The sequence below is a fragment of the Typopeltis vanoorti genome, chromosome 15 (genome assembly GCF_054136105.1).
Source record: "Typopeltis vanoorti isolate ZY-2024b chromosome 15, IOZ_Tvanoo_1.0, whole genome shotgun sequence".
NCBI classification, from domain to species: Eukaryota; Metazoa; Arthropoda; class Arachnida; order Uropygi; family Thelyphonidae; genus Typopeltis; species Typopeltis vanoorti.
Genome location: NC_143563.1, coordinates 75,166,541 through 75,192,310, shown reverse-complemented (window position 1 = coordinate 75,192,310; position 25,770 = coordinate 75,166,541). Strand labels below are relative to the sequence as shown.

Sequence of the window (25,770 nt, the reverse complement as noted above, 5' to 3'; positions counted from 1 at the left end):
ATTCTAGAATAGCCTTCTTTTCTCATGTGTTTCTCAAGGAATATAATGCACAATCCTTCAAATCCAATGTGAACAAATTCCTCATTTCCCAATTCTTTTCCCATACACAGTGTAACATACTATAAGTTGACTAACCAACCTCTTGTGTATGGGCCAATATATATATATATATATATATATATATATATATATATATATATATATATATATATATATATATATATATATATATATATATATATAAAAGAAAGAAAGAAAAAATAAAAAAACTCAACCACAGTCAAGAGTTGCTGATGGCAGTGCTAGCATCTGAGAAATGTTTGCACTGACATTTCTGGCACTCATGGAGGTGGACAAAGATTTGACTTTGGCACATCCTATGGAGTGATGAAGTGCGTTTTCATATTTGTGGAACAGTAAACACTCAAAACTGCCACATCTAGAATCCCCATGCATTTCAATGTTCTCTTACATTTGCTAAAGTCACAATATGGATAGGATTTCCAGCCACATTCATTATCAAGCCATTTTTATTTGAAGAAATCCAATGAACCGGACCTTTGACCTGCATGGTCAAGGAAATGCATTATCAGGACATGTTGAGCAGTTTCTGATACAAGATGGAGCACCTTCCTACATAGAATGTGAAGTTTAACAGTTATTGCTTCAACATTTTACAGAGGACAGAGTAATCAGTTGTTCATTTTCTATGAAATGGCCACCGCATTCACAAGACCTTAACCCCTGTGACTTTTGGCTTTGGGGTTACCTCAAAAGCATGGTGTATCAGGGTAAAGTTCACCTGGAAGATTTGAAGGACAAAACTGCACATCATGTGTGAAATCTTTTGAGAGATCAGTTGCATTATGCTCTAGACAATGCTGCATGACAGCATCAGCTATTTGTCCTGCACAAAATCTAACACAATAAACATCATTTCCAATGATCATCTGGATCTTCTTGACAGCTCCTTGCAGCTCTAAGTGATATGTTTTTTGTATCACATTATCATCATCAAATTCCTGCCATGTACCCTCAAGGGGTGTACAGGATATGATAGTACTACATGAAAAAAATTACATCATTACTAACTTCCTAATCACAATTTTCCTCCAAATCAGTCTGTTACTTGTCAAGACTCCAACATTATCAGATCTTATATTTCTATCATCTAAGACACTTTGTACCGTATCAATCCACATATATCTTGGTCTTCCTCTGGGTCGTTTTGCTGCCAACCTGGCAGAGAACACTTGTTTTGCTAATCTTTCTTCGCCCATTCTGTTTAAGTGACCATACCACCTGAGATTAGCTCTGCTAATGCATTCCTGAATGTTGAGAATGTCAAGTTCATTCCTAATATCCTCGTTTTTAATATGATATTGCCATTGATGCCATCTGTTCACGCCTATTATCTTTCTCAGGACTCTCATATCTGCGGTCGCTAGTCTTTCGTCAAGTGTTTTACTTCGGACCCAGCTCTCAGATCCATAAGTTAAAACTGGTTTGAACACCGTCTTGTATACAGCTAATTTAGTGTTCCGACTAATTTCACTCTTATTCAATATGAATTTATTCAATTGACTTCCTACCATACCAGCTTTGTAGATTCTGTTGTCTATTTCTACATTTAATTTACCATCTTCGGTAAAAATCGTGCCTAAGTAGCTGAAATGTTTCACTTGTTCCACAGGTTCTCCATTCACAACACAGTTGACATTTTCAATTATTCTGCCTATTTTCATTGTCTTTGTCTTTTTATTGCTGACCTTCATACCATATGTATTACAACAGCTATTCAATTTAGTCAAGGAATCTTGCAGACTTGTAGCGGATTTATTTAAAAGTATAACATCATCCGCATAAAGCAAAGAGCTGACATTAACATCTCCAATTTTGATATCATGTTTAATACCACTTCCCTTCATAATGTGATCCACATAGATAATGAATAACAGAGGGGATAATGTACATCCTTGTCTCACACCAGATTTAACATTAAACCATCTTCCTGTACTTCCTTCAATTCTAACTGCTGACTTACAACTCAAATAAAGACTAAGTATTGTTTGATATAATGCCCTGTTGACATCATATAACTGCAGCGTATTGAATAGCTTCTCTCTCTTGGACTTTTCCAAATCGACAAAACTTAAATACAGATCTCTGTTATATTCCCATGCTTTCTCAACTATTTGTCGTAAAGTGAAGATCTGATCCTGACAGCCTCCATTTGGCCTGAATTCAGCTTGTTCTTCACCAAGCTTTCCTTCCACAATTCTTCTCAACCGTTTCTCAAGTATACTTGCATAGATCTTGCCAGGAACACTCAGTAGGGAAATACCTCTATAATTCTCACATGCAGTTTTATTTCCCTTTTTATATATGGGTACTATGAGAGCTCTACTCCAATCATCAGGAATTCGTCCCTCTGTCCAGGCTTTCTGAACTATGCAGTGCAGCCACTGTAAGACTCTTATACCATCATACTTCAGCATTTTTGGTCGAATATCATCTACTCCTGCTGCCTTTCCACATTTCAAGCCTTTGATGGCTTTTTCTACTTCAAGTATGGATATGTATTCCTGACTGCATGCCTGGTCAGTGTTTTTTACCATTGTGCTGTCATCACTGCTTGTTTCCTTTAGTAGTTTTTCAAAGTAATTACTCCATACTTCAAGGATATGTTTTTCTCCCGTTTTCATGTCACCTTTATCATCTCTAACTCCTTTTACAGCACTCTTTCCTCCATTCCTAAGTTTCTTCAACAACCTCCAGAATATTTTGCCACCTTCTTGATATTTATTTTCTATATTCTTGCCAAAGTCCACCCATGACTTTTGTTTAGCTAGTTTTACACAGTGTTTAACATTCTTGCATTTGTCTCTGTATTCTCTAAGAGCACAAGCTGACTTATTTGACAGGAACTTTTGATATGCTTTCTTCTTTTCATTCACTGCCTCTTTAACTTCCTGTGTCCACCAGGGAGTTCTGATTTTTTTATCCTTGCAAACAACCTCACCACATGCCTCTCTGGCTGAATCAATCAAGGTTTTCTTCAAGGCTTGCCACTGAATCCCTAAAGTTTGGTTCCTGTTCTCAAACTCTTTCATTTTTTCTTCAATAATCTTTCTGTATTTTAGTCTACAGTTCACATCTAAGAGCTGCTCAACTTTAATTCGCTTTAAAACTTTCTTACATGTTATTCTTTTCAATATGAAATTCAATTTTATCCTGCTCAAGATTAATCAAGAATAATAGTGATCACTTCCAATTTCAAACCCTCTGTACATGCTGGTGTCCTGCACAAGGGAGAAAACATCACTATCAACAATAACATAGTCAATGAGACTTTTCTTATTTCTTGCCTCTTCTCTCCATGTGAATTTCTGAACATTTTTATGTTGGAACATGGTGTTCCAACATAAATATATTGTTCCAACATAATAACCAGTCCATGTCCTGAGCAGAAATCCAACAAATATTTGCCATTATTATTAGCTTTGCTCTTTTCTCCAAATTTTCCCAATGTATTTTTGTATGTCTGACAATCATTTCCTACTCTGCTATTTAGATCCCGAACAAGGACCAACTTTTCCTTTTTTTTTTTCAAATTTTTTCATTGTGTCAGTAGCTTTCTCTAGAGCCTCAAAAAATTCCTCCACTTCTACCTTAGTAGAACCTTCTGTGGGACCATAGGCACAAATAAGTCTCATTGTCCAGTTCCCCATTCTCATATTTGCCTACATTACTCTACGTGAGACTGACTGCCATTCAAGAAGATTAGCCTCGTATTTTGTGTTGAATACTATGGCTACTCCTTCTTTTCCTTGATTGTCATTGCCTGAATATAACATTTTGTATTTATTGCTCAGAAAGATCTCACCAGTTTTTGTCTTTTTTGTTTCAGTCACCCCTAATATGTCGATCTGGTACTTATCTAATTCCTCAGCTAGCTCCATTTCTTTGCCATTCAGGCTTTTTATGTTGATAGTACCGATCTTTAACTCTGGTGATGTTGAGTTGGGGTTTCTTTTCAGATTTGTACCATGAAATCCATTTTGTTCAATTTGTATCACATTATTTTATGAAATGAACAAAATAAACATCATTGAATAATTTCATTTGTCATTGACTCTGAATCATATCACAATCACATACCATCCATTCGCATTAATGTAATTTTCTCGCACTCACGGTGCCATATTTCCCCTATCAGTCATTTCATAACTAATTTTTTTATTGTCTGAATCTCTTCACCATGATCTGGTCAGGGTATCCACCAAGTCTGAGTTTCATGTCAAGTTTCAAGTCTGATTCTCTCCCCAGATTGCGCTGAATAGGGTTACTTTAATTTGAAACACCCTGTATATACATAAATAATTTTGTTCTTTATGCAGACATTTTCTTATATCACCAAATACAGTATAGACTTTTACAGTGTATGTATTATGCTTAACAACATGGGGTGGATTCCCAAAAGCTACCTCAAAATGCTTGACTCAATAAAGAGGAGAGCACAATCAGACTTATTAATGACCCATCTATTAACAAACTCACTTCCCCCATTTTTGCGCAGACGATCGGTCCCTGCACTATGTATATTCTACAAATATTTTCATGGAAAATGTTCTTCTGAAATAGCATCAATAATTCCCCCACTTAGTACTAAGCTCGTTGGAACATGCGCAGCTGCTGCTCAACATCCCTTCACAGTGCACCTCGAAACACACAGAACAAGTTTCTTCTCCTCTTCCTTCATCCCTGCAACTGCTGTACTATGAAACAGTCTTCCCCCTGATGCATTTTCCAAGGAATACAATGTACAGACTTTTAAATCAAATGTGAACAAGTATCTTCTTTCCAACTCACCACCCATACATGGTACTAATGTACTATAGGTTGATCAAACAACCTCTCGTGTATAAGCTCAATAAAAAAAAAACATTAAAAAAAATTAGACAACTGGTATTAAAAAAATGAGCCTACATAATAAAAAAACACATCCACAGAACCACAGACACTATGCTACAAGCAAAACAGTTTTATCGTAGCACAAAAAATACAGCATCTAACTAAATACCATTGTTCAAACATCCTCTTTCACATTTTCAGTTGCATAAAATAAGTGATTATACCTGTTCCTAATGCAATCGTTGGGTGTAGAAAGTTAACAATTTAGGTAAAGCAAATAAAGATGTATTTGTGCTTACACACACACACACACACACACACACACACACACACACACACACACACACACACACACACACACACACACACCATGAAATCAGTCCAAATTGCATTTGAGATTTTCTATATTATTAAAACGGTTCACAAATTTTAATTCTATAAATAAAATTCTACTGAAAAAGTTGCAGCTAACATGCCATATAAATTCTGTGAAAATGCACTTGCCCAATACAGAAAGGACTTAAAGTAAAGCAAGTTCCCATTGGTATCAAAACATGTGGACTATTTGTTTGATTCACTACTGTCTCCTGAAAAAGTGAGCCATAGTTGTTCATGAAACTAGCTGAGCATTAAATAAATACACCCAATTCACCATTTACACAGTAGATTGGTTCCAAAAAAAAATCATGTAAATGAAAACCGTGTAAAAAAGAATAGAGTGCATATGAAGAAATAGAAGAATAGTTCCAGATATGAAAACCTGATACGAACAATAAGTTATTTTCGAACAAAACACATATATATATACATACATCTCTTAAAGAAAATAGTGTGTCACTAAAAAAACAGAATTTCAAAAAGGATTTCATGAATTTCCAAATACACTCACACATGATTATTAGTTAAATTTTATTCGCTGTCGCTTTCTAACAGTAGCCGCATTATTTTGTGTGAGATTGGAATTAAATCACTTCCATCATTTGAAACACTTTGACCATCCTGTTCATACTGCAATAGTGAAACATTTTCTTTAGTAAAAGGAACTAAATTAGCACTAATTTCCAATGATTATGAAGGTTGATTTTTTTTTTACCACGAACTCTGTGATTAATTGTTGAAAAAATGCTGTTTTGACACTAGATCCCTATATAATTCTACATATTGCACCATACATGACTTCAGTTCATGTTTAAACTCTTCAGCTTGTTCAGCATTTGGATCATGTGTAAGAAAATGACTTCGTAATTTTACTAGCCATTTGAAGCCCTTCTTTAATTAATCCTGCAGTAAGTAGAATCTCTTCATCATCATCACCATCACTTTTTTCTTTTTCATCAAGATTCTCAAGGGCAGCTTCTATTATTTCGTCATCACTTCATTTACCATGAATTCTTCAATATCTTCAGACACAAAATCATCAAATCCTTCTCCACCAACTGCATGTGCTAATCTGATGATATTGGGATATTTAGTTGTATACAAAGGTACAGGGTTTTTCCTCTTCACACATTCTGGCCAAGTAGCTTTCCAGCATGCATTTAAAGTTGATGGTTTCAATTCTGATAACGCAAACTTAGCAAGTTTGATGCAATCCAAAATGGAAAATTTCTTAATCACACCAATAACTGTCAGTAAATTATCCATATCTAGTAAGTTTTGAAGGTAGCGATCACACCTTCATCTAGTCATTGAATTAAAGATGTTGTATCAGGTAGCAGAAAACAAAATTCCACATTTGGGTGTTCTAAAACAGGACGAACAGGCACATCGTCTATAATCAATAAAACTTTCAAGTTCAGATTTTTTTCCCATCAAATAGCATTTAACTTCTGGAACAAAACATTCATGGAACGATTGATTAAAAATTTCTTTTTAACCCAATCTTTTTTTTATTTGCCTTCCAATGCATGCACTGGTAACGTGTTAAAATCCACACCTTTCATTGCCCATGGTCTTAGGGATCAATTAATGAGTAATGGTTTTAATATATGATCTCCTGAAGCACTGCTGCAAAATAATAGTCACACGATCCTTAGCTGCTTTAGAGCAGCCAATACTTTTTTGTGATTTTGCTATATAAGTTCTACATAGAGTAATCCCTAATGTTTAAAACATCAAAGGGGTTCTTCCCCAAAATTCAAGTTTAAGTACATATACCAATGTATTTCATAGGAAATGATAATTATAATAGAAATACCCTTTTTAAAGAATTGAATTCAAACAGAAATTTTAAAAATAAGCCATATATGAACCGTGTTAAATCAAAATATACAGTGTAAAAATAGAATTGCTTTTGTTTTCTAAACCATGTTTTTTCGAAATCGTGTGAAAAAAAGCTGCGTAAAAAGAGAATTAGCTGTATATATTTTTACTACACATTTCTTTTACATGATTTTTTGCATATTGGCATTATATATATCATATTTTTCTACCACAGAAGTCTACGAAGTCAACTGTCACTTATATATTTCAGTCTAGCAGTAATTCACAAGACAATTTATCAAGAAGAGGTTCAAGATTTTCACAAACCCCTTTTAAATCAATGAAATGAGCAATTCAGACAGAAGTGAAAATAGTGTCAGCAAGGTGTGTGATCAGTGTGTAAAGAAATAAAAGATATTTATTTGATTTTTTTTTTTCTTTATGAAACAGATTTTGGGATGTCATCATCATCATCATCATCAAATTCCTGCCATGTACCCTCAAGGGGTGTACAGGATATGATAGTATTACATGAAAAATTTACATCATTACTAACTTCCTATCTACAACTTTCCTCCACATCAGTCTGTTACTTGTCAAGACTCCAATATTATCTGATCTTATATTTCGATCGTCTAAGGCACTCTGTACCGTATCAATCCACTTATAACTTGGTCTTCCTCTGGGTCATTTTCCTGCTAACCTGGCAGAGAACACTTGTTTTGATAATCTTTCCTCGCCCATTCTGTTTAAATGACCATACCACCTGAGATTAGCTCTGCTAACGCATTTCTGGATGATGACAATGTCAAGTGTTCTTTCCTAATATCCTCGTTTTTAATATGATATTGCCATTGATGCCATCTGTTCACACCTCTAGTCTTTAGTCAAGTGTTTTACTTCTGACCCAGCTCTCAGATCCATAAGTTAAAACTGGTTTGAACACTGTCTTGTATACAGCTAATTTAGTGTTCTGACTAATTTCTCTCTTATTCCATATGAATTTATTCAATTGACTTCCTATTATACCAGTTTTATTGATTCTTTGTCTGCTTCCATATTTAATTTACCATCTTCACTAAAAATCATGCCTAAGTAGGTGAAATGTTTTACTTGTTCCACAGGTTCTCCGTTCACAATGCAGTTGACCTTTTCAACGATTCGGCCTATTTTTATTGTCTTTGTCTTTTTAGTGTTGACCTTCATACCATATCTATTACAACAGTTATTCAATTTAGTCAAGGAATCTTGCAGACTCGAAGCGGATTTATTGAAAAGTATAACTTCGTCCACATAAAGCAAAGAGCTGACATTAACATCTCCAATTTTGATATCATATTCAATACCACTTTCCTTCATAATGTGATCCATATAGATAATTATCTATATGGATCACATTATGATTCATTATAATGAATAACAGTGGGGATAATGTAGATCCTTGTCTCACAACAGATTTAACATTAAACCATCTTCCTCTACTTCCATCAATTCTAACTGCTGACTTACAACTCAAATAAAGACTAAGCATTGCTTGATATAATGCTCCATTGACACAATATAACTGTAGTATGTTGAATAGCTTCTCTCTTGGCACTTTATCATATGCCTTTTCCAGATCTACAAAACTCAAATAGAGATCTTTGTTATATTCCCATGATTTCTCCACTATTTGTCGTAAAGTGAATATCTGATTCTGACAGCCTCTATTTGGCCTGAATCCAGCTTGTTCTTCACCAAGCTTTTCTTCTACAATTCTTCTCAACTGTTTCTCAAGTATACTTGCATATATCTTACCAGGAACACTCAGTAGGGAAATACCTCTGTAATTCTCACATTCAGTTTTATTTCCCTTTTTATATATGGGTACTATGAGAGCTCTACTCCAATCACCAGGAATTCGTCCCTCTGTGCAGGCCTTCTGAAATATGCAGTGTAGCCACTGCAAGACTTTTATACCACCATACTTCAGCATTTCTGGTCTAATAATCTACTCCTGCTGCCTTTCCACATTTTAAGCCTTTGATGGCTTTTTTTACTTCAAGTATGGATATGCATTCCTGACTATATGTCTGTTGAGTGTTTTTTACCACTGTGCTATCACTGCTTGTTTCATTTAGCAATTTCTCGAAGTAATTATTCCATACTTCAAGGATATCTTTTTCTCCCGTTTTCATGTCACCTTCTTCAACAACCTCCAAATATTTTGCCACCTTCTTGATATTTATTTTCTATGTTCTTACCAAAGTCCTCCCATGACTTTCGTTTAGCTAGTTTTACACACTGTTTAGCTTTCTTACATTTGTCTCTGTATTCTTTAAGAGCACAAGTGACTTATTTGACAGGAACTTTTGATATGCTTTCTTCTTTTCCTTCACTGCCTCTTTAACTTCCTGTGTCCACCATGGAGTTCTGATTTTTCTATCCTTACAGACAATCTCACCACATGCCTCTCTGGCTGAATCAATCAAGGTTTTCTTCAAGGCTTGCCACTGAATCCCTAAAGTTTTGTTCCTGTTCTCAAACTCTTTCATTTTTTCTTCAATAATCTTTGTGTATTTTAGTCTACAGTTCACATCTAAGAGCTGCTCAACTTTAATTCGCTTTAAAACTTTCTTACGTGTTATTCTTTTCAATATGAAATTCAATTTTATCCTGCTCAAGACTAAATAGTGATCACTTCCAATTTCAAATCCTCTGTACATGCTGGTGTCCTGCACAAGGGAGAAAACATCATATCAACAATAACATAGTCAATGAGACTTTTCTTATTTCTTGCCTCTTCTCTCCATGTGAATTTGTGCACATTTTTATGTTGGAACATGGTGTTCCAACATAAATATATTGTTCCAACATAATAACCAGTCCATGTCCTGAGCAGAAATCCAACAAATATTTGCCATTATTATTAGCTTTGCTCTTTTCTCCAAATTTTCCCAGTGTATTTTTGTATGTCTGACAATCATTTCCTACTCTGCTATTTAGATCCCGAACAAGGACCAACTTTTCCTTTTTTTTTCAAATTTTTTCATTGTGTCAGTAGCTTTCTGTAGAGCCTCAAAAAATTCCTCCACTTCTACCTTAGTAGAACCTTCTGTGGGACCATAGGAACAAATAAGTCTCATTGTCCAGTTTCCCATTCTGATATTTGCCCACATCACTCTACTTGAGACTGCCTGCCATTCAAGAAGATTAGACTCTATTTAGTGTTGAATATTATGGCTACTCCTCCTTTTCCTTGATTGTCATTGCCTGGATATAATATTTTGTATTTATTGCTCAGAAAGATCTCACCAGTTTTTGTCTTTTTTGTTTCAGTCACCCCTATTATGTCGATCTGGTACTTATCTAATTCCTCAGCTAGCTCCATTTCTTCACCATTCAGGCTTCTTATATTGATAGTACCGATCTTTAACTCTGGCGATGTTGAGTTGGTGTGTTTTTTCAGATTTGTTCCAGTAGCTGACTTTTCACTGTTTATCCTTGTTTCCTGGTGAAAACAACGGGGGCCTTGTTTAACCGAGCGACGCCCCAGCTGGCATGAAATTTTGTCATGTTGTACCATCATTTTCTAATTTGGCTTAAGCCAATACGAATTACAATTTGGTCGGCTAAATCCCAAATTGCCAGCCCATCCTCGTTCGTTCAGTATCCAGGTAGATACCCAACAGGGTGCACCACGAGAAGGTGAGGATTGGACATTAGGTCAGAAGCCCTGGTCGGTTCTCCGCATTCCTTTAAAGGCTATGTGGAGGTCTCCTCTCAGTTATATATTTATATATTTTGGGATGTTAGCTGTTTAAATGCAGACACATTTATTGCATTTAAACAGCCAACATTTTTTTTTTTTTTTAGACACTATTTGGCCACTATTGTGGCCAAATAGCAAACACATAATCTATATAGCACAGCATAACCAAATCACTGATTTCAGAGAAACTGTTAAATGCTTGGTTCTATAAATCTATAAGTATTCTATGTAAAAATTGGCTGGAGGAAAGCACGGGTGGTGGTGGTGGTGGGGGGGGGGGTTATTACTGTCCCATACAGTTGTTGTTTGTGTATTTTTCCTTTTCCATGTGAAATAACCAGCGCACATACTGTAAATATGAAAAATTCAAATATATCTTGGGGGAAAGTGAGCCATTATCAAACCAAGGGTCTCAGATAATAAATACATTAGTAAAAAAGTGAAGCAACATCATAGTTAATTGATCTTCATGTCTGAACTTTTCAGGATATGGTTTATTTTCATTAGTTTTCAAGTGAATCAAAATTATATATATATAAAATGAAGAGTTACCTGTAGGGTACAAGTGATTTTTGCCAACTGTTTGGCAAGACTGTATGTTTAGGACTGTCCGTACTATCAACAGTTGGACATAGGCATATCCAGGGAGATCTGCTGACATCCTCCACCATTGTCATGGCAAATAAATTAGGAAAGAGCATGCTATGCTTTGAATTCCCCCTTCCCCCCAGCAATAGATGGAAAATTACAAGTTAGAGAGAAACTTTTTTTTTTTTTTTAAGCAGCTATGAGCTTCACAAAGATGGGCTACAGAACCTTCCATGACTTATGGGCCATCCTGTAAATGAAACTTAAATGTTATTTATGAAATTTTCACTCAGTACAGAGGGTTGTTTGAAAAGTTTGGTAAAAAAATAAGTTTAACACATTTTTTTGAAAAAAATCATCTTTGTTTCTCGACATAGTCTCCATCGAGGTCTACACATTTGGTCCAGTGAGTTTTCAATTTTTTCATCCCATCTAAAAAGTAGGATTTGTCAAATTGTGCAAAATAGTCATTGACAGCCTTGAAAATTTTTCTAATATTCTAAGAAAATTTTTTTCCCACCAAGCCAAATTTTTAAGTTTGGGAACAAGAAGTCACACAGGGTCAAGTTCCGAATGGTGCAATGTCTTGATGAAAGAGCACATTTTTGTTTTCAAAAAAATGGCCAAGATTGGCCATTTTTTTCCCCGTTCTTCTTTTAAACAATCCAACAATGATGCATGATAGACGCCTGTTATTGTCTTACTTTTACAAATAGTCTATCATTATAATTCCTTGGAAATCCCAAAAAAACAGTGGCCATCACCTTTCCAGCTGAGAAAATGTCTTCGCTTTTTTCAATGCTCTTTCACCAGGCACTGCCCATTGTTTTGACTGCTGCTTGGACTCAGCTATGTAGTGGTGGATCCAAGTTTCGTCTGCAGTCATGAATCGACGCAAAAAATCCTGCGAATTGTGAAACATCGCCAAACACTGTGTTGAAATGTCTTTTCGCATGTGTTTTTGATCGACAGTCAACAATCGTGCACCCATCATGCACACGGTTTTTTCATGTGCAATTTTTTGTGCAGAATATTACACACCCTTTCAGTTGAGATGCCTACAATCTCAGCAATCACACACACTTTCACTCGGCAGTGTTCCATAAGGATACCAATCATTTGTCAATCATTTCCTTCGTAGTGACCTCAGTCGGGCATCCGGAGCACACTTCATCTTCAATGGACTTATAACGTTTAAACTCATTTATCTAAAAATAAATAGTCTTTAATATTAATGCAGAGTCTCCATGAACTGCATCTAACTCAGCTCTGATCTACATGGCCATCCACTTCTTCAAATAAAAGTGTTTTATCACTGCACAAAACTCGTTTTTCTCCATTTTTATGAAAAATGCAAAAGTGTCATTTTAAATGTCTGCCAAACGAGAACTATGCATCGCACGTGGCTAAAATTTTGCCAAGGGTCATGAAAAAGATGATATGTGCCAACACTGGTATGAATGAACGAATTGTGTCACCATCTATTGGAAATTTACCAAACTTTTCAAACAACCTTTGTATATAATAAATTAATTTAATCCTTTACCCAAGTGTAAGCAAACAAAGTTTGCACCTGAAGTATCTTCAGGACTGAGGCAACTCATAGTAAAGGTGAACCAAGCTCTCATCGCTCCTTTGTCTCAGTATCTCCCAAAGCACATCTCCTTGTGGACATGCATAATGCTATGCATTAAGGGAAGGGGCACAACCCAGACTGGTTTCGACCTTTATTGAGGTCTCGTCAGTGGGAGCCAGACCCAGAAGTGGTGATACTAAAGCAGAAGCAATTGAGAGGTAATATTTACCTATACAAGTTGCCAAACGGTGTACCACCTTATTATTAAATTAATCTGGATTTAGAGAAAGATGTTGGAAGTTTATTTTACACTTGGTTAGGTTATAATAAACTTCTAACATCTTTTTATAAATCCAGAGTAATTTAATAATAAGGTGGTACACCATTTGGCAACTCGTATAGGTAAATATGACCTCTCAATTGCTTCTGCTTTAGTATCACCATTTCTGGGTCTGGCTCCCACTGACGAGACCTCAATAAAGGTTGAAACTGGTCTGGGTAGTGGCCCTTCCCTTAATGCATAGCATTATGCATGTCTGCAAGGAGATGTGTTTTGCGTTATACTGAGACAAGGAGTGATGAGAGCTTGGTTCACCTTTACTACGAGTTGCCTCAGTCCTGAAGATACTTCAGGCACAAACTTTGTTTGCTTACACTTGGATAAAGGATTAAACTAAATTTATTATAGCCTAACCAAGTGGAAAATAAACTTCCAAAAAAAACCTTTATGTGTGTGTGTGTGTGTGTGTGTGTGTAATAAATTTTTTAACTTGGGGATATTGTATATTAGGATAACTTGGTTATTTTAACTTCTAATCCCAAGTATGCAAACAATTAAGTTTGCGCCTGAAACAAAGTTCAAGTCTAAAGATGAGTTGCCATGGTGTTGTACCATCTTTAGACTTGAACTTTGTTTCAGGCGCAAACTTAATTGTTTGCATACTTGGGATTAGGAGTTAAAATAACCAAGTTTATAAAATAACTTGGTTATCCTAATATATATATATATATATATATATATATATATATATATATATATATATATATATATATATATATAATGGTGTAAAAAACAAACATAATAAGTAAAATGATTGTGTGAGATTTTTACAAATGGATTTCAAAGCAGTTTTTATTTTGCTAAAGTAAAGTAGTAATATTATATTAAAATTATACTTGCATTGAAAAGTTTTAATTAATATCTAACTGTATTTGATAGCAAAAAAAAAAAGTAGTTAAGTAAGTCAAATGTGAACCTATGAATTTTTGCTCTCCTATGCCACATCACTGGATGTTCAAGTGTTGCAATTCTTGTAATGATGAAACTGATTAACTTACAGAAGTTCTATTGAGAATTTAATAACATAGCTATAATTATTTTTTATGAAAAAAAAAAAAAAACACTGAAAGATCTCAAAAAAACTGCTGCTAGAGTTAGCAAGTGTGAGAGAGAGAGAATGGTTAAGCTAATCTTTTAACCTTCCCTTTCTTGAAACATGTGCAGATGATTGCAGTACAGCTAATCCACTCAAAAACAGACTGTTTAGATATGATGCAAACTCCACAGTAATATCATATTATCACCAGATTAGCCAGTTTGACTTAGGACTGATCCAAGTTGTCAGTTTTAAATATTTGGCACTTCACAAAGAAAATCCTTTAAAAAGTTTTAATGTTCTCTAAATTTTCACCTAAATAAAGAAATTTAAATATTTCTGAAGGACATCAGGATTGAGCTATCATTAACACAATGATGAGTGTTAAAAATTTCAATATTAATAAATGTTAAACAATTTTATAATTAAATAGAAGTAGCTTACATTTGTTTCTTCAGCAATTGTTTTCTGAAATTTTAACCATTCTTCTTCCAGGGGATCTTTATATTCGACATTCCTAGCCTAATTAAAAAAATAAAATAAAATTGTTTATTAATAAAAAATTCCAAAGCAATACATTATAGAATAAAATATATACAAAGATATAAAATACTTGATATTTACAATCAGTAACAAGTGAAGATAACATTCTTTACTTTTTATCAAAAAAATTATTAGTTTTTAACATAATTAGACAAATATTTAAATGTGTTGGTTAGACATGTCATCAACAAACAGAAAGAGGCATCTGACTTTGATTATCAATATTCTGTCTAGGTCACTGAGTAATCATCAGGATACAAATAACACTGTGATTACCTTCACAAGCAAAGCATAATACTGTTGTATCTGTATGCTGATGTGTTTCAGTGTATGCATAAAGGTGATTACAGTGTTTTGTATCTTGAAGATGCTTTAGTAAATGAGGCAAAATTTTGATAATTAACATCAACTTAGTTATCACTATCTGTTCTACTAATAATTGCCAAGAAGATATTGTAATGGACATTATAAAGAGAACTTTCATCTCATAACTACATGCTGAAATGTGTAGCAAAAAGTCTTAATACAGGCATATCCTGTGATCTGATAAACCTTGGGTGGGCTAAGTTTTCTTTCATTTATATATATATATATATATATATATATATAGTTGACCCTTGAACAATTCAGGGGTTAGGGCCACCAACCCCTGGTGCTGTTCGAAAATCTGTGTATAATTTTTGACTCCCCGAAAACTTAACCATGAGTAGCCTACTGGAAGCCTTACCGATAACATAAACAGTCAATCAACAATATTTTGCCATATAATACATATAAAACATATAAAACATACATATGTTATATATATTATATACTATATGCTTACAATAAAATAAGCTACAGAAAAGAAAATGTTATTAACAAAATCATAAGGAAGAGAAAATACATTTACTGTACTGTATTTATCGATACCATAAGTTTACTTCGTCTGTTTACAAGATGAATCGTCTGTCTCTCAGTACCTATATCAATATTGTCTCATTTGATACAAAACACTGTAGATGTTTTACATATTACTAACACAAGACATCAAAAATGAAAAGATAATGTGAAAAGAAATTCATATTTATTTAGAGGTATAATGATTCACTGATAACTGATAACAAAGAAGCAGTAATATGATTGTTTTATGGTGTAATGTCCTAATAGCCTAGTGTAATCGATTTGATTGCTTTGTGATAGCCTAGCCCATACACTAATGAATGAATTGTTATAATTTTTTTACTTTATGCTAATTAATTAAATAAATTTAACTAATTAATTAATAGCAGTTAAATTTATGCAGTCATGATTTAATACTGTATTTACATTTCTCTTGACTGCGAATGGTGCTATGTACCATCTGTAAGTGTTAGTGTGTGTAAGGTTTGATAAATTTTAACTTTTTATAATAGATTTCTCTATATTTTATGGTAATAAATGATAAAATAGACCAGTATCTATATATATTTTATGCACCCATGACATACTTAATTTTTTTCGATATTCCTCAGCTACATGGTTCATCTGTGAGTTTTTTCAAATTGTCGCAAATCTACAAAAAAATAAATCCCTATGAAAAACAATGTAAGCACTCTACACCAGCCACAGTCCCCCTCCCACCAATTAGCAAAGAAAAATGCCGAAGTCTTTGGAGATGACCTAGAAAGACAATGTAGCACAAATTACAATCATGCAGAACTAAATTTCACAGGACAGATGCACAGCCGTGTATACAGAGAAATTAGAAATGCCAACCTTCAAAGCAGCACCAGACACATTTTGCCAGCCGAGAATCACAAAATCATCAGGAAATTAGATGGGATCTCTCTAACAAGTTACTTAAATCCCTCCCTCACAAAGGTATTATGCATCTGGTGGCCAGTCCTGGACCAAAAAATGCTGTGGTATGGTCCAAGACTCGCCTCTTACATAGATCCCGTTATAGGTTTGAACGTTTGTTCAAGGAAAGCGTGGAGGCCTTACTCCATCGTCCCAACCTGAATCGTAATGACTGTATATCTATATCAAAAATCTGGGAAAGTCTAATCAAGATTACTCTTTTTTTTTTTTTTTCAATCATGTCTCTACTTCAAAATGTTCCGTTTTATACTTAATACTTAGTGATATAACATCACGTGGCGTGTTCTATTTTTAACGATCTATTGTTAGTATTCTAGCTTGTATTTTTTAAAACTGTTCTTGTAATACCACTGAAGATGGTCTGCTATTTCCAGACCAAAATATCTGGTTAATTAAATATCTTTCTTGTGTTTACGTGCATTTATCATTCAGTCTTATGTCACAAGTATCCTTAAAACAGCAAACCTTTTAGCTTTGTATCTGTGCAAGCAAATTAACATGTATCTGAAGCTCATTAACAACATAACTATTATAAATATTTAACAGCCATTCTTCTTCTTCCTGACACTGTCCCTGACACACAATTCTCAGACTTCTATCAGACAGCCAAGTACCAATCCCAATCCATGTGTAATATCCAAGTCCATTCACTGCAACTTAATTATCAACTTATCAAGTGGCAATCCAAAATCTTGAAAAATCAAAATATATGCTAAGCATTTACTATTACTTGCAATATAATAATTTCTGATAATTCTACTAATTTAACTAATACAATTGCAATGCCCCCGACATGCATTCTCTGATCCCTCCCAAGGAAAGATGCCATAAGTATTTAAAAATAAATGTTTCTCTCTGTAAATGTTAAAATATATCTGGTGAAAGTTTGCACCATCATTATTATAAACATTATAATTTGAATTTAGATAACCACTGTGAATATGGCAAATGAAATTTATGGATGAGAAAAGAGAATGCGATCACCTCGAATCCCCCAAATGTGAGAAGCAAATTCTATAACAAAATCTCTGTGTGTATATGCAGACAAGGGATTAAGAGTTTTAAAAAAATAAAAACACTGAAGTTTTTCAACAGTGAATGCCTACAAGGTACACTACATAAAACTGTTGCAGAGGGTGGAATGAAAGAGACAAGGAACAAATGGAGACCACAAATAGATTGTTTGCCAGCAGCCACCTAGTGATTTTATAATGTACAGTGGCATCTCGCTAATCCAAACCTCTTTAGTCCGAACCCCCCAGTAATCCGAACTGCGGTTTGAAAGGAAAAAAAGTTTAATTTATTACGTATTATTATTTTGTGTACTATTATTTTTATTTAATAATTATCATTTTAACTATTATTATTTATTTTATTATTATTACAGTACAGTATTTTTTTCATACTGTCGATTGTACGGTTATATCATCATCATCAAATTCCTGCCATGTACCCTCAAGGGGTGTACAGGATATGACAGTACTACATGAAAAATTTACATCATTACTAACTTCCTATCTACAATTTTCCTCCAAATCAGTCTGTTGCTTGTCAAGACTCCAACATTATCAGATCTTATATTTCTATCGTCTAAGGCACTTTGTACCGTATCAATCCACCTATATCTTGGTCTTCCTCTGGGTCGTTTTCCTGCCAACCTAGCAGAGAACACTTGTTTTGCTAATCTTTCCTCTCCCATTCTGTTTAAGTGACCATACCACATAAGATTAGCTCTGCTAACGCTTTCCTGAATGCTGACAATGTCAAATTCTTTCCTAATATCTTAGTTTTTAATATGATATTGCCATTGATGCCATCTGTTCAAGCCTCTAATCTTTCTCAGGACTCTCATATCTGCAGTCTCTAGTTTTTGGTCAAGTGTTTTACTTCTGACCCAGCTCTCAGATCCATAAGTTAAAACTGGTTTGAACACTGCCTTGTATACAGCTAATTTAGTGTTCCGAATAATTTCTCTCTTATTCCACATGAATTTATTCAATTGACTTCCCACCATACCAGCTTTGCTGATTCTGTTGTCTATTTCTATATTTAATTTACCATCTTCAGTAAAAATCGTACATAAGTAGCTGAAATGTTTTACTTGTTCCACAGGTTCTCCATTCACAACACAGTTGACATTTTCAATGATTCTGCCTATTTTCATTGTCTTTGTCTTTTTATTGCTGACCTTCATACCATATCTATTACAACATGTACGGTCATAGTGTGGGCCTAATTTGATTCATTGTGTGTTCACGTTTGCTTTTTTATACTGTACACAAACGTAAATTTCACAAACAGATATTAAGGAATGGATTACAGGTAGAACCGAAAGTGAATTTGAAATCAAATCAGATGCTGAAATTATAAATATGATGCTACAGAATGAATTAGAAGACGATAAAGAACTCGAAGAAAAAAAGAAGTAAAACATGAAGAGGCAGTTGAAAGTTTTAATACGTGTATAGAATGTGCTAAGTAGAATGATACGCCATTCCACAAAATTTTATTGCTAATGCAGCTCAGAGAAGAAGCATTTGAAAAAAGTTTAGCTTCCAAGAAGCAAAAGAAAATCAGTGAATTTTTTTTACGAAGAAATAAAAAACTTTTTTTGTGTTGTGTATAAGAAAGTGATTTTTTAAGCAAATTAAGTTACATACTGAACTATACAATTTTATTAAATCAGAATCCTCAACAATACAAGTATATACAAACTAATCTTTTTACTAAAATAAACTTGTGTACTGTATTATTTTTTAAGTTTTACATTATACTACAATAGCTTTTTTCTATCAGTTACTTCATTCATTTACAGAATTAAATTGATGTACCATTAGAATCTGATTATTTTTGTATTAAATAGTAGTTATTGTTGTCTTTTGTGGGGAAATTCGCTAATCCGAATGAGCACGGTTTTTATTAGTTCAGATTAGCGAAATACCACTGTACTTAACTCCTCCCAACCTCCAGTGATGAAAGTGGAGCAATGATGGATGCTCTTTCAGTGAAACCACTCATAAAGCCTATAGAGAAAGCATAAAACAGAATGTCGATGAAAGAGAGTGGACATTACAGCAGTTTATATAACTGTGGTTTTCTTCATCTCTGCTCCCCCCCCCCACACACACACCAAAGATACTCCTTTTCTGTATTGCTCATTTAATTTTGGAAGTACCATAAAATCAATCGCTATGTCATAGAAAGTTTTTTCATTTGCTTATAAATTAAATTATAAAGACCAAAAAATTATATTCTTGTCTGATCCTTTATCCAAGTGTAAGCAAACAAAGTTTGCAAGTGAAGTTTCTTCATGACTAGACTACTTGTATAATAGAAGCTAATGAGCTGACACAATGAACAGCTTGCCTTAGTATCCAATAAAGCAAAGCACACATCCTTTTGGGTGTGTATAATACTATGCATTATGGAAAGGGCTGCTACCAAGACTGGTTTTGACCATTATTGAGGTTCATAAACAAGAATATAATTTATTGACATTTTAAATTTAATTTATAGCCAAGTGAAAAAAAACTTTCTACAACTTCTAATACAGAGTATTTTAATAATAAGGTATTACACATTTCATTTGTATATGGGATATTTTTGATTTCTGCATTACTTCATGGCATCTCTTCTGGGTCTGGCTCCCACTGATATGACATCAATAAGGGTCAAAACCAGTCTGAGTAGTGGCCCTCTCATAATGTATAGTATTATACACACCTGAAAGGATGTGTGCTTTGCATTATGGTGTACTAAGGTAATTAATGAGAAGTCATTAGCCTCTATATACAAGTAGCCTAGTTGTAAAGAAATCTAATTTGTGAATTTGGGGAATGAAAGGCATTAGCAGATTTTTTATTTATTTTACAAGTTTGTGACATTAATTTACAAAAAAAAACAAACAAACATTATTTCATCAGTATGAATTGCTCAATCAAATAAAATTCTAAATCATGTAATTATATCAGTTCTCACTGTGGCTGAGGGGATGATCCTTCAGTTCTTTCCTCTGCTATCATGTAAGAGCAAAAAAATTGAGGGGATCATCTCCTACCAAACCATGAAAATCTCCTACTATATTTATTCAATAAAATTCCTTTAATCATTTGGTCTCTATCATGTTCCCCTCCATAATTTTAATGTACTGAAAATAAAAGAGCTGTATTACCTTTGCATCCATCTTTGGATCATCAAAGAAGCCTTCTGGCAAGCTTTCTGCAGTGTTGCTTTTAGGTTCTACACCATCCTTTTCTGTGTTTGAATTCTTATCCTGTTTATTTTCTTTCTCATTTGAAGAAGACTGGAAGTTTTCTTTTTTATTGGCAGCAAATGGTGAATCAAAAAAATCTTTCAAAGAATAGAAACAACCATATATAAAGAAATGAACTAAAATAAAGATGTATGTATTCAGTATTTTATGTAAGATAATTATGCAAAACAGATTTTAAAAATTTCTGGACATATTCAACACAAGTTAAATTTCATTTAATGTAATGCTTATGTGAGGTGATAAATTTATATAGACATTCAAACAAAGAATGGAAATTCTTCTGATTTCTCGTTGGAGTTTTAAGTCATCATGTCCATATAAATAAAACGCAACATTCACCTACAAAAAAAATTTTTCAAGTTTATTAAAATGGCGATTATTATGAATTCAGTCATATATTTTATAGTCCAATAGGGAAACTCATATTTTATAGACAGTTATGGATCTAGGTATAAAATAATGGCTGAAAATAACTAGCAATCTAGTATTTAGGCTCAAGTGCTAGTTTAAACTCATTACTTGGTTTAATAGACTGAATATAGCAAAAAGGAGCAATAAAATACTAATTCACTGGATCCTTTATTTTGTCTCTGTCACAGAGACATCATCAGGCATACAATCTGAAAATTGTAAAAGCACATACAAAAACACTCAAAACAGTAAGAGAGAAAAAAAAATACACTAAAAGCTTAAAGTCCGATGAGGGACACCCTCTATGTGTGATGGCCAGGAGACCTAAGAATTAAAGTTTTCCAAATCATGGGAAGTTTAATACAACCCAACCATATTTATTAAGATTAGGCTAATTTACTAAATCTATTGCTGATTCTAAGAAAAGTCTTTTGCGTTTGTATTTGTTGCAGATAAGCACAGTAGTTTTTTTATTTGATTCTATGAAAGGTATCCAAAGCATTGTCAGCTAGACCAGACTGACCATAGTTGCGGTAGTTAGAGAGCCCATGGCTGTACCCCCCCCACCCCCAAATTAATGATATTCTTCCAAGAGAGGTAGCCAGATGGATGGACAGCAAAATTGAAAAGATCAATGATATCAAGGAGAAAACCATTTTTCTGTAAAGATAAAGCATTACATCAGATTGAAAGATATTTTTAAATAAATTGCTGACATCACAATTCACCATGATATCATTATTATTTAGAACTAAATTGTGAATTAAAGTGAATTGAGTAGAATTTTTAATATAAAATGAAGTGTGACCAGTAAGTGAGGTTAAAGATTTAGCTAACTGTTTGGCTAAGAAACAGGGGAAGTCACTATGGGATGAAGAGGGTTACTGGGTTTATGAATTTTATGCAATCATTGTTTTTTAGCTATTTAAGGAGGCCAAGAAATATCATTTTTTAGAAGCAATTTTAATGTTTTTTTATGATAACTGATGGGATTGTAATCCAGAGGTTTATATTCTCGTAGAAAGGCTTATACATTGATTATACATGATTATTAATTAACTTAAGGAATTCACAATGTACACTAGAATATAAATTAAATTAAACTTTAATATATATTTCCAATATTTCGGCAACGTCATGTTGCAATCTTCAAAGGAACTTAAAATAAAGGCACGTGCACGCGGGCATCACACACAGTAAATGAGGATGAAGCGAGGAAGCTATTGTTTCTCCTAAAAGTCCTGATGGTGCCTCCTAGCAGGCTATGTAGGTATTCTTAGCCGTCGAGCTGAAGGTCTCCCGATGTAAGTCACCCAAATTTGGGACAGTCTCAAATTGAGGTTTGGCATGTTTCTTAGGGCTGAGGCTGATTCCATGAAAAGTCTTTCAAATTTGAACTTGCTACGGTGTATTATTGTGGCTTTCTTCCACCGTATTCTGTGGCGTGTATCCAGAGCATGGTCTATACTTAGTGGTTTTCACCAGTATAACAGAGTGGTTATACTGGTGAAAATGATGTAGTCCTTGTGTTCTGAAATTCTGATATTCGCTGTCCTGCCTGTTTGGCCAAAGTAGGACAGCTTACAGCTGCAAGGGACCTGGTATACACCAGGTAGGTCTAGGGGAAGTGATTGGTCTTTAGTGGAGCGGATAAGGAATGCCAATTTTCTATATGGTCTGTAACAAGAGGTCAAGTCATGTTTTTTAAGATTTTGGTAATTTTTTCTGAGGTGCCTCGGATGTAGGGAATGGTGATGGATTTGGAGTAATCCTTGTTGTGAAGGGGGGGGGGGGGTTACTGGTTTCAATATTTTGTGATTTTTTTTTTTTTTTTTTGGTGGGGAGTAGCCATTGGCTGAGAAAGTGTTGAGGATGTGATTTAGTTCAGTGGTTAGGGCATTGTCATTTGAACAGACTAGTTTAGTCCTGTTGTATAGTGTCTTAATAACTCCATATTGTTGTGTGTGGGGGGGGGATTGTTAGTGAATGTATCTACCTGTATGGGTGGGTTTTCTATAAACAGAGAAAACCAAGGCTCCATCAGGCTGGTGGGACTAGTGTGTCTAGTAAAGGGAGGCTGTTGTTTTCCTCTTTTTCCAGGGTGAACTTGATTCTGGGGTGTTGATTGTTTAAGTGTGTTAAGAAGGAGAGGAGTGTATCAGAGCCATGTGGCCAAATAGCGAACACAACATCAACGTAGCGAAGCCATATGGTTGGTTTTTGTGGGACAGAGTTTAAGGATTTCTCTTCAAAAGTCTCCATAAAGAAGTTGGCCAAGGGTGGGGAGAGTGGTGAATCCATAACTGTCCCCTCTGTTTGTAGAATTTTCTCTGCCAAACGAAATAGCCTAAATTCATTGTGAACTGAAATAGGGCTGAGATAGCGGGAGGAAATTTAGCTTGGATTAGCTCTAAGGTTTCCTTGGGTGGGACATTTGTGAATAAGGAGGAGACATCAAAACTGACCATTATGTATGTTGAAGTGTAAGGTTTTTTATGCTGGCTTTGAAGTGGGCTGAGTTTTTTATGTGTGATGGTGTGTTGCCAGTATACTGTGCGAGTGCTTTGGCCAAATAAATAGCTAATTTGTATGTGGGGAAATTAATGCCATCCACTATGGGACGTAATGGCACATTATCTTTATGTATTTTTGGGAGTCCATATAAACGGGGGGGGGGGGGGGGATATAGTAATTTGTTAATAACTTCTACAGGCCAAGAAGTGACATTCTTAAGGAGCCTATGGAGTTTTCTAATTTGTGAGTTGGTGGGTTGTATTCAATGGGGAGGTAAGTAGCCCCGATTAATAATAGAGCATTAAGCTTACCTGTGTAGTCCGTATGGTTGAGTACTACGGTGGAGTTTCCCTTATCCGCTTTGGTGATTACTATTTCTTTGTTTAAGCTGTCCTACTTTGGCCAAACAGGCAGGACAGCGAATCATGTTAATACACCGTAGCAAGTTCAAATTTGAAAGTCTTTTCATGGAATCAGCCTCAGCCCTAAGAAATATGCCAAACCTCAATAAATTTGATTGCATGAGATTGCCCCAAATTTGGGAGACTTACATCAGGAGACCTTCAGCCCAACGGCCAAGAATACCTATATAGCCTGCTAGGGGGAACCATCAGGACTTTTAGGAGAAACAATAGCTTCCTCGCTTCATCCTCATTTACTGTGTGTAGTGCTTGCGTGCATGTGTCTGTCTTTATTTTAAGTTCCTTTGAAGATTGCAACGTGACGTTGCCGAAATATTGATAATATATATTAAAGTTTAATTTAATTTATATTCTAGTATATGTTGTGAATTCCTTAAGTTAATTAATAATCAAAGGTTTATAAATAGTGCAGTCTCTGAGCAATATATTCATTTTTCTGATTAGTCACTAGCACAGATGACCACAGTAGCATTATCCTTGTTGGCTCCAGTGATTATTATATTATTGTCTTTGCTTAATTTATGGAGAATATGAAACTGGCTGATTTCTTTTTGGTGGTGATGCTAAACAATGCGGTAAGCGGAAACTTCCATTTATACAGAGAACTTAATTGGCTAGCCTTTTTAAAGGGAAGGACACTGGAATTATACGCACCTGTGTAAGATAAAATTTCATTCATCTAAGACTATTTGTATCTTAGACATGCTAGCTTTGCACTGCTTCATCAACAGATCACTGCTACTCATATTATTAACTATCTGCTATTAACACAGCCCTTAGTTTTCTATAATCTGAAAATCAGCTTCTTCAAGCTGATGTTAACCTTCAGTCAAAAAGACTCAAGCAGCCATTAGTGTCCATAGCCTTGGACACAACTTTGCAGCAGTGCTTCATCAAGTTCTATCTTTAGACATCATGTTACATACAAAACATTGCATCCACTACTTACCTCCTACTATTGCCAATAACATCCTAATGCAAGTGGAGCTGCCTAGAGAATATGCAAATAGCTGTCAAAGAAATCTCTCTGACAGCTATTTGCATATTCTCTGTAAATTATGCAAAGACAATAACATAATAATCACTAGAGCTGACAAGGGTAACAATTACTATGGTTATCAATGCTAGTGCTCATAATCCAGTGATTCTCAACCTATGGGATGCTCCCCCTCCCTTTGGGGGTGCAAAATACCTAAAGGGGGTGTGCGAAGAAAGCGGAAATCAAAGGAAAAACTGAAAAAATACTTTATTGAAATAAAAGCATTTAATAAAACTATTTATTGACACAAAACCAATATAAAAACAAAAATACACTCTGAAAATATATTAATAAAATGTATAAAATCCACTGTATTGAA

General features: G+C 34.5%; 1 protein-coding gene across 1 annotated transcript in view; it reads right to left on the bottom strand.

Annotated features, from left to right (window-relative positions):
• The window catches only part of LOC150098900 (zinc finger protein 830), a 164,224-nt gene that overhangs the window by 35,297 nt on the left and 103,157 nt on the right, over positions 1-25,770 (bottom strand). Inside the window, exons 6-7 of the mRNA XM_090404879.1 lie at positions 20,964-21,142; positions 14,852-14,929 (exon numbers count right to left, since the gene is read on the bottom strand). Coding sequence (XP_090261005.1) covers positions 14,852-14,929; positions 20,964-21,142 — 257 coding nt within the window. The remainder of the gene's footprint in view (positions 1-14,851; positions 14,930-20,963; positions 21,143-25,770) is intronic.